The 13,899-nt window shown below is 36.2% G+C and overlaps 1 protein-coding gene and 1 long non-coding RNA gene across 2 annotated transcripts in view; both read left to right on the forward strand.

Annotated features, from left to right (window-relative positions):
- The first annotated feature begins 3,636 nt into the window (after nucleotides 1–3,636).
- LOC149966184 (uncharacterized) lies at nucleotides 3,637–4,968 on the forward strand. Its single transcript, XR_016480255.1, has 2 exons — nucleotides 3,637–3,911; nucleotides 4,493–4,968. It is a non-coding gene; the product is annotated as an uncharacterized LOC149966184 (long non-coding RNA).
- Nucleotides 4,969–5,118: 150 nt separating this feature from the next.
- The window catches only part of stg1 (stargazin-like protein), a 112,882-nt gene continuing 104,101 nt past the window's right edge, over nucleotides 5,119–13,899 (forward strand). The window contains exon 1 of the mRNA XM_090171044.1: nucleotides 5,119–5,714. Within this exon, the coding sequence (XP_090027170.1) occupies nucleotides 5,507–5,714 (208 nt within the window). The 5' untranslated portion in view covers nucleotides 5,119–5,506. The remainder of the gene's footprint in view (nucleotides 5,715–13,899) is intronic.

The raw sequence follows: 13,899 nt of genomic DNA on the forward strand, positions 1-13,899 counted from the left end.
TGGCATGTGTATCAAGTCAACTCTTAACGGTTTTTGCTAATTACCATTTTTTGAAACCCCTTGGGATAATTTGGATATTCCCTGTAAATTATTTTAACAATTTTGGCGTGTGTATCAAGTCAACTCTTAACGGTTTTTGCTAATTACCATTTTTTGAAACCCCTTGGGAGAATTTGGATATCCCCTTTAAAATTAGAAGTTACGGCCCACCTAGCTCATTCCCGGGCACCACCCCTAACTAATCTTGTCCTATTACTATATTTACTTTGGAGTTTCGTAAAATATCGTGGGAGCCTCAAATTTTAACTAACCATGGCCGCAACTCTGATTTAGGGTTTGTTATTAAAAAGGATATTTTCATCACACTTAGTTAGATTGGGACCAGATTTTTGGTGTACTCTAACCAGTGGTAGATGAATTACCACCCAGGCCCATGGGCTTTTGCTTTATTAGGGCATAGAGTTTGCAAGTTCTGTCCCTACTGGTTAAAGGGGTTTACATCGAGTTCTTTAGTTTTCCCTTTCCATAAAAACTTGTAGAGGTTAACCGTTCTAATGAGTGTTAGAAGCTGTTAGCTCACGTGGCAGAAGAGCAATTGAACTTGGCCACCCAGGATAAAGACATTGAAAGTCGCTAGATGACTTGAGCCTAGGGTGGTGCCTCTAAATTGAAGCCTATAATAAGAGAATCCTCTAACTCCCTATACCGCCAACGTAAAACTTTTGAAAGGTCTTGTTTTCGACACGGAGCAAAGAAGAAGGACTAGCGAATCTAGCGAAACGTCGGTTGGCAAACATGAAACGTAGGTATAGATCATCCTTGGTTTAAAACTTTAAACGCGAAAGGCGGACAAGGCTTAAGGTTTTTCAAAGCGTATTGAGAAATTATACGGAGATATCGCCTTCAGAAACACGATTTTTGTTCATTAGTATGTATATTTATGATAGCAAATAATAGTTTTAACATTTATTACCTTTATAATGTAGAAATTACCAAGTTCAATCAAAACGAGGCACGTCTCTCAAAATTTAAATTCCCCAGCCAAATCCTACGGGAATTCTACGAGCTAAAATGTAAAGAATCGTCTGCATTTTTCATACGTTTTCTCCGCTACTGCTCGCGTATGGATCGATGGGCTCTCCAATCATTACAATGTTAGATTTTGTTGTACATCTGATTTCAGATTTCAAGTGATTTCAATATTTAATTGATTAAAGTTATTAAAGCTACTAAACTTTCGTGATTTCGAGGGATTTCATTGCTGATTTGTACACCTGAAGTCCCTCGGTATGAATATATCGAGAGGACTATATTTTCTGGCCTCATATCGCCTTAACAAATCTGTATCCCTCCGAATAGCTCTAGGTCGAAAACGAGACGTTTCACGATTTTGGGCGAGTTAGAGGATTCTCTTATTATAGGCTTCTGGTATAACTGATTATTATATTTTTTTTATATAATTTACCTTTGTTTAGACTTATCTCGAAGCCCCCTTCGTTTTGGCAAGTTCCAAGGCCCTAGCCTTCTAAGAATAATGATTAATCCCATTTTTATCGAAATTCAGGTTGGGCAGTGGCCCAACCGCCCACCCGTCCCTACCCGTACGCAAGTCTAAAAAGATGGATATCAAATCCATATTTGAGAATAATACAAATGGCGAAAACTTAAAGAACTAAAAGCCTATCGGTGAAAGTACCGCTTCATTTCCCTGAATGCATCTCAGTGTTTTCCCAAATTTTTTTATATTTAAATTAATTAATAATATGTTGAAATACTACACAATCAACGTAATTTTTCTATTTAAATATTTAACACATAAATGAACTTGACTTACATTGTTAGTACTCGTATCTACAAATTTAAAATCTTTTAAAATAATAATAAACAGGAAGAAACGCTTTACGAGAAGCCCATAGGGTAAACTTTCATGGTATGAAAGTTCAAAAAGCACCAACTTCAACCACTGACAAGTGATGGGTAATGGCGGTGACAGTTAGAGGAAATGGCGCAGATAGCGAAATAAAGTCTATGAGTGACACGCATACGTCACTCATTTTTCCTTAATATAACTTTAAAGCCTTTCATTAAATTTAGATCATTTTATTGATGTTTTATCCGTAAGAGATGCATGTACGTTGCGTCATAGCTAATCCTCACCTTGAAACGGTCGCTAAGACGTCATTTCACGTTAACGATCACCAGGCAAAACATCCGCGGGATTTTGACCAATCTACACCTTTAACCATGGTAAGAAAACACGAAACACACTAAAAGATAGTAAATCATAGCCTGTATCTTTATCGTAATGTGTCACTAAATAAGAAAGATTCATTTTTTAATAAATTTACTTTGGTATTTCTCATAGATTGTTTTCATGGGTTTTCGGACAGCAAGGCGGACAAAAACGATTACGTAGAGAAATCTTATAAATCTTATGGCGACACGCGTATGGAAAATAATTACCCACTTATGGTTATTATAACTTTTCTACATGTGTCACAGTTCGTCGAAATAATTAGAGATGTGGTTCATTAATAATTTAAAATGCAAAACAGAATGCTCTGACACACTTACATGAATCATAATAAAATGCTTACGAAAATACCCAAATGACCAAAGTAAGGAATTTGCATTTAATTTCCCACTCATTTCTGTAACATTGTTATTTGGAATGGATCGGGTTTACAATATGAGGAATCTGAATAAATCTAAAATATCGCGCGATTTTCATAAAATACAGAATCGATTAAAGTTATTGTAAATAAATAATAGCTATATCTATAAATGGGTAATCGAAATAATTATATTAAATACTTTCGGTGTATTTTAGCGTGAAACTATTATATCGGGAGGGTCACGAACTGTTGGGAAAAAGGTGAAAGGTGTAAGCCATGTACATGTAGGCTGTTCTACGATTAAGGCTTAACTAAGGAAAATAACGAAGCGAGGCGCACCGGCACGTTGGTTTCGGTCGTGAAGCGTTATCGATTTTTCGTCCAGCATCGTCGCCTCGCTCATCCGCCAGCACCTTATTTCAAAGATGGAAAAGACCCAAGTCAACGTTTTCCCTAGGTGTGAGTCTCTGCCTTCGCTTCACTTCCGTCGCCACGCTACATTGTACTAGTGCTCAAAGGCAATGTGACGCCAAAGAGCAGCCCGCTCACGAGTTTCCACAATTTATTCCCAGCCCGTCTCCAAAAAAATGAGATGAAAATCCTGGCCTCGAAATAAGTCGCGGAAAAGGATTGAAATTAACGTTCAAAGTCGTATTCGAAGGGAACGACGGCTCGCGCGAGGCGACAGTTGACATGTCCGATGTTTAGTCGCCAATCGAGGGTATCATATTTCCTCGCGGGTCAGCGTATGACTTGTAGCGTCGAAAACATAACCAGCTTATGTTAAACGTATTTAAATCGTCAAACGATTCGATGACGAACGTAAATTTGAATGTCGCTATGTTCGTCAAATTCTTTTGGCAGTCGATATAGAGCGTCTAATTGACGAAAAACCATTACGATATTGGCTCGTAAAAATGAAGCTTTAACCTCACAGGTGGGCTCGTTCCCCAACGCAAATAGTTCCTTCGAATCCCGCACCGCGACGCCCCGATCACTCTGCCGCAGTGCCTCGCTTTCCTCGACGGCGGCTTCCTTTCGGCTCTTCGCTGGTTTGGGAGGCTGCTCTCCGGGCTCCAGCATCCCTGGACATCTTTTCTTCTTCTTCATCTTCTCCCCTTTCGTCATTCTCAGTCGTCAAATATTCTCCTCCTGTTGATTACTCCGATCTTAAAGACGAATCTGAACCTAACGATTTGACGGTTTCGTTCTATGGTGGCCGCATCGACAGAGTTTTAAGCTTCGAAGAAATTCTATGGATTAACACCAGGGAACTTGAGGATGCTCCTATCTGAGGTATTTCCGCGGATGATTTGCTCCGCTGCGTGAACGTTCGGAATTTCCTTTCCTTATTTTTGTTAGCGCTGTTTCTTTAACGGTTGAATTTAGTAAACAAATTAATTTTTTTAGAATCGATTATATCGTTTACGGTTTCTTCTCTAATTTTTTTAAATTATTTTTAATTTATTAATTAGAGATTGCTGGATTAAATTTTGATAATAAGTTAGTTATTGAAATTTTAGAAAATATTACTATTTATCATTATTATTTATAGTATCATTGAATATATCAATATTTTTTCTTACGGTACACCATATTTTACAATTTTTTTAAACATAATATTTAAATTCTTTTATTGCATGTTCAAAATGATAAATATAAATAAACCTTAAAACGGAGTATAATATATATTCCTGATTATTTTAAATAGATTTTATCTGGTAATAAATTATAGATTTTTCTTTGATACAAAATTTGAAGAATTTATTTTTTTAATTAATTATGAAACTTTAGACATTTAACGTAGATATACATGTATATATAATGCAAATTAAATATTTTTTAAATTTGGTGTAATGATAATGATTTCTTTTCAGATCGTCATGGATCAAAGGGAAGAAGTGGCGAGTGACGCCATGAACTTGACGCAAAACAATGAACGCGACGAGAACGCGGAAGCCGGTGAGCAGATGTTCGAGAACTTGACATCAATCAGCGCTTTCCATTTCCTAGGCGAACATTTTGTCGTATTCTAATGCCAAGAGTCCTTCGGCAGTGAGAGAAAAAGGCTGTCCAATCCAGTAGCAACGGCAGTCGCTTCCGCGGAATTGGTGCCTTGATGAACGGAGGAGTTCCAAGGGTGGAAGCTTAAAAGATAAGCTGCTAGCGGATAACTCGTCGTTCTTAGCGGTTTTCGGGAAGCGAATGGATGAGGCCTGTTTCGGTTGGGACGATTTGGCTTTCTGGATAAGAGCGGCGCCGGGTGAAGCTGTTGTTGCCCCCGAGCCCCAGCAAACACGGCTTCCATTTTCCGAAACACCAAGAATAACGGAGGAGCGAGAGCGTGTTTGGAAACCGCGAAGAACCGAAAAACCAGGAACGTTCGACGGAAGACGACCAAATCGGAGCTTCCGCAATCGCCACGTTCGCATTTGCAAACTGAATAATCTCGACAAACTCAGCGCGAAAACTGCCGCGTTGGTCTATTTGTACCTGGTTTCCGTCATCGGCGTCGGAGCAGGATCGGCCGCGTGTACTCCAATCCGACACGCGTCACGTGGCGAATTAGCGTCTTCAAGACGAAGAGCATTAAGGCTCTGCTCAGAAAAGCCAGCGATAAACGAGGCAAGTCGAAAGAAAGCCGAGACAAACGTCGAGCCCGCGAAAGGAGGCTTAGCGCGAGCAAGGGCCTGGCCCCAGCGGACAGCGTGGCCGGTGGCCAGACCCCTCAGTCGGAGGCCCATGCTGAAACCGAATCGGGCCAACAACGCCGCAATCACTGCCAATTACACGACCAGGAATCCAATTTCATTAGCCGGGAATTTAATCGGTACGACAGCACGACCGGCTCCTCCGACAACCAGGGAATCTGTCGGCTCACGTGCCGCATCATGCCAAAGGCGACGATCCGAGTGCTTCGAGTCTTGACCCCTCTCACTGCGCTGGTCTCGGTGGTTACCCAAGCGATCGCTATCTGCACGAACCGTTGGTTACATAGCGAAGAAATGATTCCGAACACGAAGTACAACGGCTCCGGAGGAGTAGAGTACTTTACCAAAAACACCGTCTCTGGGCTATGGGAAATGTGCTGCAACGACAGTAAGTTGACCATTTTCGTTGTTGCTTTTCGACTCTTTACTTCGCGACTCGATCGCTTTGCTCGAAGAATTTCTCCACCCGTTCACCCAAATCCATTGCTCAATTTCTACGCCCGGAAGTGCCGTTATTCGATTAAAAGCTATCGCGTATATTCATTTAGCCCTATCTAATAGGGTAGACGTAACCGTAGGCTTGGCGGCGAGCTTCGGTGGCTGTATCTTTATGAACTAGGATGGCACGAGAATCAATAATCGGCAAATTGCTTCGCTCTTCGAGATAAGCTAGTTTAGCAATTTAATAGGCAACAAGCGTAGTGAGCGTGACCTACTTCCACGATAGCGCCTTTTTACAGTCGTTCCAGGAATTATTTTTCTAAGACGTTTTAGTGAAGGTGGTCAGTTACTTTCAATGAAAGTCGTGATGGAACCATATACACTGAAAATGTTTTTTTTTAACTTAGACCATGGTTAAGAACAGAATTAGGCGTATTAAAATCGATAGATTCCTGGCTACGGTTAAGAGGAACCATTGCTTTTTTTATAATTCTTTATATCCAAAATCTTAAAAAAGTACCGTCAATATAAGCCTGAGGTCGAGTAAAACATATTTGTTTATCTACCGCATTCACTATAGTTTAAATATTGAAACTCGCGAAACTATTGAAATGGTAAGGGTTCTTATCGGTAAAATGTACTTGCTTATGAATATATGCGTGCCTAAAAATAGAACGACCCTTCAGGTTTTCAGATATCTTACTATGTTGCACGTTTATAATGTTTTATTTGGTACACGCTTACATCTAATATAATCATATAAATAAGACAGGAAGAGTATTTTCTTCGGTTAGGAATTATTAACTCAAGTAAGCTGTTTCGCTGCTTATCCAAAAACCGGAATCCATACCTTTACTTGGAATGCTTATCGCGGCAGATTTTCGTCTTGATGTGACTGACGGTTTTTTTGACTTCACTACGTTAACATAACAAACAACAACGTGAGAGGAGAGCGAGCACAGAGGCGATATTTGGTGGGTGGGGCCAAAGCCGTCAGAGTGATCTTACCATACGCGATACGGCAGGATAAGCATTCCAAGTAGAGGTATGGATTCCTGCCAAAAACCCTAACTAATATTATATTTTAAAATAAGATTATTTTTTCGAAAACTCGTTAAACTTGAAAAGGCCAATATTGGAGATTTAAGTCGATCGGTTTCAACCAATACTTTTCGAATTCCGAAAGTTACCCTTAACTGTAACTTTTGGTAGAACCTACACATTTTAATATAGGAACTTACCTTTTTTTAGTATTCACTAAATAATAATAATAATATAAATTATTAAATATAATTGGATATTTTAAGACTGAATGTATATAAATAGTGGTTCATTTCTTGACTTTCTTTAAACATGAAATTTTTTCCCAAATAACATTTTGGTAGTATTTTAATGTGTTAGGACGTGATTTACATCAGATAAAAGTATAGTACTAGGAATTTACATCATCATCTTTTTCGAAATGTTTAGCAATATCGTTCATTTAAATTTTTAATGTGTTGTTTAAGAATCCAAAATAAACCTTATCCTTCGAAAAATAACAATAATTCAAATACATAAATAATCGTTACATAAAAAAAAATCTTTAAAGAATTTGGATACAAGCGATGACTATTTTTCAATTGAACAATATGTAATTTCCGTTTCTTTTATCGTTTGTTTAGCTTATTTATTGATTTCATTTTTATTTTTCTATTAACGTAAAAACATATGAAACCAGCATTTTGATTAATATCCGAGTTATCACAAATTTATCAACTTGTTTTGAACCAATTCTTGTGACATATATTCAAGCTTCATTAAAGAGTTTTTTACTGCCATAATTTTATTTTTAGATTTATTTCTTATTTATCGTGTATTTGTTTATTTATTAAACGTTATAAATTAAATTGCGGTTTTAATGTAAAAGATTTGCCGAATCTGGTACAGAAGGATACACTCAGCCAAAAGCGTTGCGAGACAATGCAATAAAAGAAAATGTGTTTAGGTTATATAGGTTGGGACGTATAATTAACTTTAGATGTTTAATTATGTTTGTAGATTTACTTCAGCATTTCTCAACGAAAAAATATCGTCTACTCTGTAATATAACTGGAACTCAAGACACTGGTTAGGTCGGGGCGTGGCCCAAGCAGCGTAATAATAGCATTTTCTTATCATATTTATAGCCATAAGCAGATTCGAGAGAGTTAAAAGATAAACTTGAACAGTCTAATATCCTTCACTAATCCTTCAGTTATTATTATTAATTAAAATTAAAATGTAAAGCAAAAAAAAATTGTATTTATAATTTAACGGTATAAATAAAATTAAAACTATTTTATATCTCAAGCTGGTGAAAATTTAAAAAGATACGATTCTAGTGATTTTGTTGAACCTAGGAATTGAAATAGGCATTCGTATAACTTGAAAACTTGAAAACTGAAAATATATGACAGTTATTAGTTTTCGCATTATAACCAAAATATTTCAGGCAACACAAAATTTATAGGTCATTGAAATTGACCAAACGACGGATTTTAAAGCATCCAAAATTATGTGACTTTTCGAAAAAAATTAAGTTTTCCAAAATGTACCATGATTAACTGATTAATTAAATGAATTAATTTATTTTTATAAAAATTTAATGTTTCAAAATCTTGAAATGGTTTCACTATAGGATTTGAAATTTGTGTTTTTTCTGTGTTAAATCTATAAATTTTAGTTTTTCAGAAACATTTTCGCTTTCCAAGTAACTTTTGTTAACTAGTTAAACCAAATCCATTAAAATCAGCTCGTGTGGTCTTTTTTCGTTGGCAATTTGTGATTTTTATCGAAATAAAAATTCAAATGGGGGATTCTTTCTACATTAAGACTGTAACTGCTATAAAAAACAAAGCTTACATATATATTTTTGTTCCCTGTACAATCTGAGACAACCAGCCTAAGGCCGTTCTTATCGTGTTTATGGAATGCATAATATAAAATTTAATATACTTCTTTTGCTTTAAAGCCCAAAATATATTCATTGGATCCATTTCACTAAATATTTCTTTCGATTTTACATTCCTTTTTTTATATCTTTTTAACCTAAGCAAATTTGAAAAAAATTAATTATTATAACAACACCTCCCGGAGGGTCTTAATATTAAAACAGATACGTCAAGTTTTTACGCAAATTTAAGATTCTGAACTACCCGAATACTTCATAAATATTGTTATTCCTCGAAACCGCCTCCTGATTTCGTGTGAGAAATCTGAGCTCAATAAATACATGGGAATTAGGTGTACACGAATTTTTGTACGGACTTTATCTCATTCCGTTGTAATTTAGTTCTTCATTAAACGGTCGAGTAAGGTCTCTATTACTTTTTATCCGTTTCTTTATGCACTGTGTAGTTTTTGAAGATTAAACGTCGGCAGTAGCCCATTTTCCAAGAAAATGCAACAAACTCCGAGAGGCGAATCGTTCGTCGAAGGGGCGTACGGGGGAGGAGCGAACCAGGCGGGGCAGGGAGAGGGGCTCTCAAATGAGCGGTTGCTAGGCAGCGGATATTTGCTTTTCCCTGGATGGGGAAGGAACGGGACATTCCCATTATTTCAGACAAAGGGAGGAGGAAATATATCTTGTATCAGAATGAGGAGGAATTTTCGCAGCGACATATCTCCTTCGTGCCATATTTTGGGCCGGAGCAATGCAGCCCGCGGACACATCAGCGCGAGCAGAGCGCCAGAAGGGGCGATCGAGCTATGCGAATAGGGATGAACCATACCAACCTCTCTCTCTCTCTCTCTCTCTACTGATAATTTGGATTCCCGTTTTAGTGGGAAATAGTCTGCGGGGAATGCAGCGACAGGAAATGATCGAATATATGGGTGGACTTATTTTACAACCGTTGCCTTCAATCGCGGCCAGGCCCCCATTTGCTCTCTTAGTTAATCCTTTTTTCCTCTTCTTTCTTGCTAGCCTCAAGTTTCCCCAGTGGACATTTTTGTTCACGCAATCGATTACTGAATGTTATAACGTTCTATATAGATATCGCGTCCCTTTTTGAAAGAATTACATTATTTTTAACGGTCTTTTGGTTTTCGTTCTTTTTTTTATTTCTAAAAATGAAGCATTAAGATTTGTTTTTTGTGCGATACAATACGTGGTTTAGAGGAACCAGGCATTAGATCAAATGTCCAATAAGGCAAGTCTTGTTGAAACCTATAATCTTTATTTTCCAGATTCTAAGCCTTTACAAACGCCAGCTATTTTGAATCCCTGGTTTTTTTATATTAAAATTCTACATGATAAAAGCGCAAGAACTTAATAGAATCGAAACGAAATAAATTTAATATTAAGAAAACTTCAAAACAGTTATTGGTAATTCAAGAAACTTTGCCACATATTAAATTCTATTTATATAATCGTTTCTTAATTTCGTGACTTTGGGAGACCGCCAAGACAAAGGCTTAATACTTCTTAACTCTAAATATTAAACACGTACAAAAATTAAGTGTTACGATTGGTTTACACTAGCACGGGTATCAGAGCCTTTTTTAAACTTTGGCACGTACAAAGTTTATACGCGCGTAAAATTACGAAACGTCCTAGTGGAAACCAGGCTTCAGAAGAAGTTGTTCGAGATTCAATTTTTTTTTTAAATTCATTTGGAAAAAAATCGTTTTATTACTTTTGCATTTTCATGTTTAAGATTGTAACTTTCAGCTCTTGTACAGAGAAACCTTTGACGGAGTAATCAGCTTTTGTACATATAATTTAAAAAGTGGTCAATAGGCTGCGACATTACGGATCAAATGGAAAATGAGCACGACGCTTGTGAAAGTAACTTGCCCAAAAGGAACCTAAATTGTGGTTCGAAAAAACATATTGTTGTTTGAAAACAATTTTTAGTTCCTTACGAATATATACTGCCGGATTCAAACGTGTGAGTCTGTGTAACTGCTATCGGAATTTTAAAAATCCCATTAATTATAGATTAATTACTGTTTAATATTTTAATAAACGCTTTGAAATGGATCACCTTAAAAAAATAAGCACGGACTTTTCAATTAAGCAATTTCTATATTTAAGAAATGAATTATTATTAATAATGTTGGAAAATATTGAGTTTAATTCAAGATTTGTCACGTGATGATATTGAAACCACGAATGTATTGAGGTTAACAGAGTATATGTGGGTGCATCGCGATCGCTTCCTGCGTGGCCTTATTGTTTACTTTTCCCCCCACAAATAAGATACTACAGTTGGGGCTTCGTACTTTATCTGTTAACTTGACTACGTTATTGTTGTAACTAAATTTAACTTGCTATTTTTCCAAAGGCCCTTCGCCTATAGCGGCTAAATTCGGAAGGGGGAAATAATTTTGACTTCCCTCTCAGATGTTTTTCCGAGTCACTTGACGAAATCTAAGAAAATGGATTACTTTAAAAGGGGTCGTCAATCTTTTCATTTTGACAACTGAACAAATTTATTTCGGGGGAATCTTTCCCATCCTCGCCAATGCAACGTGATATATTTGAAATAAAATAGTCGTCTGCAAACTTAACTAAAGATAGTTAGCCCAACTTTCTGAAAATTTAGCGCGTTAATATATAACATTATAATATGAGGTGGTTCACCATAAATGTGTGACTTAATGCTATCTTTTAGGGTCCCCAAATAAGATGAAAGGCCAAGGATCTCAGAAAGCGTAGTCTGCCATTGATTGCTTACTATGTGGCCCTAAAACATGTTCATCTCAAATACGCGTATACCCGATAGCTTTCGTGGTTTTACATAGAAAGCTTTGTAACTTTCAACTTCGTTTCTGAATATGATGTAGACAAAACACTTGAAATGTGAAATACATCGGTGCATTTCTGGGGACGTTTCGTTGTAAAGGCCAATTTAAAAGTCGCAAGGGTGACTGGGGTCTAAGGTGGTGCCTTTGTAATTAGCCTAACTGATGATTATTATTATTATGTTACTTGTAGTAATAACTGACGTAGTTTTCTACGTAGAATATTAATTATATCAATCGACAGCTTAGAGTAACTACTACAAATTTCATTACCAATGTACGTAGAGTTATCTTCAAAGCGAAATGATTTTGCTTTCTCCAGGGACTGCACTGCCGTGCAAAGCACAAAAGCATTAACGACCAAAACAAAAATATGTAGAAAACCCGCGAAATTCAAACTTTTTTTGCCTTAAGATACCCCAACTTACTTCTTTCAAGTTTATATAGAAGACTTGGATTTTTCAACTCAAATTATATTCTGGTACTAAACAATTTACAAGCTAACCGATATTTCAGAAATATCATTAAAACCATGTCTTAAAACGCGAAAAAAAATGCGATTTGATTTGACTTTTAAAGAAAATAAACACATTAATGCGTTTTTGGTTTGAAAATAATGCGTTTTGAAACAAGTCATTTCTCTAAGATCGAAAATTTTAAATTCGAAAATTAGTTCAAAATTGAATTTAACGTATAAAATAAGGAGAAATAAAACCAAAATCTGTAAATCGAAAATTTGGTCGTTAATGCTTTTGAGCTTTGCACGGAAGTGCAGTGGCGTACGTTGGTATGCGGCTGCTTTAAAACGAACGTACCTTTAATATATTACTCGACGAAAATGAAGCGATGCATAGGTATATATATATTTTTTTATTTTACTGTTTCCACAAAAGAATTTGGATTGCAAAACCGAACTTCGTGGTAAGCCTTTTCCCTGATATACCCGGAGGTGCTTTATACGGCGCGACGAAAGAGCCGCAGTTTGCTACAGTACTCGAGTTCTATCCGCTGTATGTCTTTTTTTTTTCCAACGCTAGTCCGTCTCGCGATTTTCGAACTTGCGGAGAACTTTTTCGTTTTTCCCAATGGCAGAGGCTTAAATGGAAAATTCTTTCCTAAATATTCACCGTGGAATCTGATCCATTCCCGTCCGCTTAAAACCCGCTCTCTCCGCGCTTTTCACCATTTTGATCTCGCCAGTGAAGCCCTCTCCCCCCAAATCCCGGGCTTCCGTCGGAGCGGGAAACGGGGGACCGACTTGAATACGCGCGAAGCTGAGAGTCCCTTCTCGGGTTGTTCGCCTAACCAAAGTTTTCCCTTCCGATTGATTTTATTTTCGAACTAAATTTTATCCCAGCCAGATGGTTATATCTAAATTCCGTTTTTATACGCTTTGAAAATTTAACCAAAGGTTTTTTTTCGACTTCCCTCAGTTGGCGGTAATTGCTAATTACAAAAACTCTTAAAGAAAGCTACGTTACGAAATTTAATTTTAATTTCAGGAGAGCTTTCCACGACGATACGTTTTTCAATGTTTTTAATTAATAAAATAATTCTTTTTTATACGGGTGACGTTTAATTTTAAAATTATTTATTTTCAGGAGTATAATTTCATTTTATTTTGTGTTCTTTTTATTTTATGTGCTTTTAAGTTAATTACTTAATAAAGATAGCTGCACTCGAATTTTAGTTATCGTTAGACACTTATGAATGTATATACGAATAAAATATTTTTTAATTTGGTATTTTTCGAACTGTATCAAAATTTTCTATTATTAACCATCTGCAGATAACACTTATTTAGTTATTTATTTAGTTTATTTAGTTTACAGTTAACTGAATAAAAACAATATAATAAAATAATCGTTTTTTAGCCGAATTTACAGTTATCAGATTAGAAAGTAAACGTTACATTTTTTATTGACGTGACGTAAAGCTTTTGAAAAAGGTTATTTTAGCCTATAATTGACTAAAGTGTTTTATTTTTTACTTAAGAGACAAAATTATATAAATTAAACATCTGTATGAGATAATTATTCAATGAAATTTAATTTAATTGGTTATTTAAATAACAGATAAGTGAATAGATTCAGAAAAGGCTCCCATTTTTTATATCTGCTATGTTATCTGTATAGAACCAGGAAATACGAAGCACATTCTAGATATTCATTGACAGTTACAACATGGAACCACTTATGTTTATGCATTAATTCGAAATGATTTATTGCAGCTGTAAAATGATACATTAATTCAGATCGTGTATAAATATGGACTTGGATTCTCTCACAGTTCGTTCTAACAATACCGTGAAAAAAACATTAAATTACTTAAAATAATAATTGAAGACGAGTGTTTACGAGTGA

Source organism: Leiobunum rupestre, chromosome 1, assembly GCF_980474605.1.
Source record: "Leiobunum rupestre chromosome 1, qqLeiRupe1.1.hap1, whole genome shotgun sequence".
In the NCBI taxonomy this organism is placed as follows: Eukaryota; Metazoa; Arthropoda; class Arachnida; order Opiliones; family Sclerosomatidae; genus Leiobunum; species Leiobunum rupestre.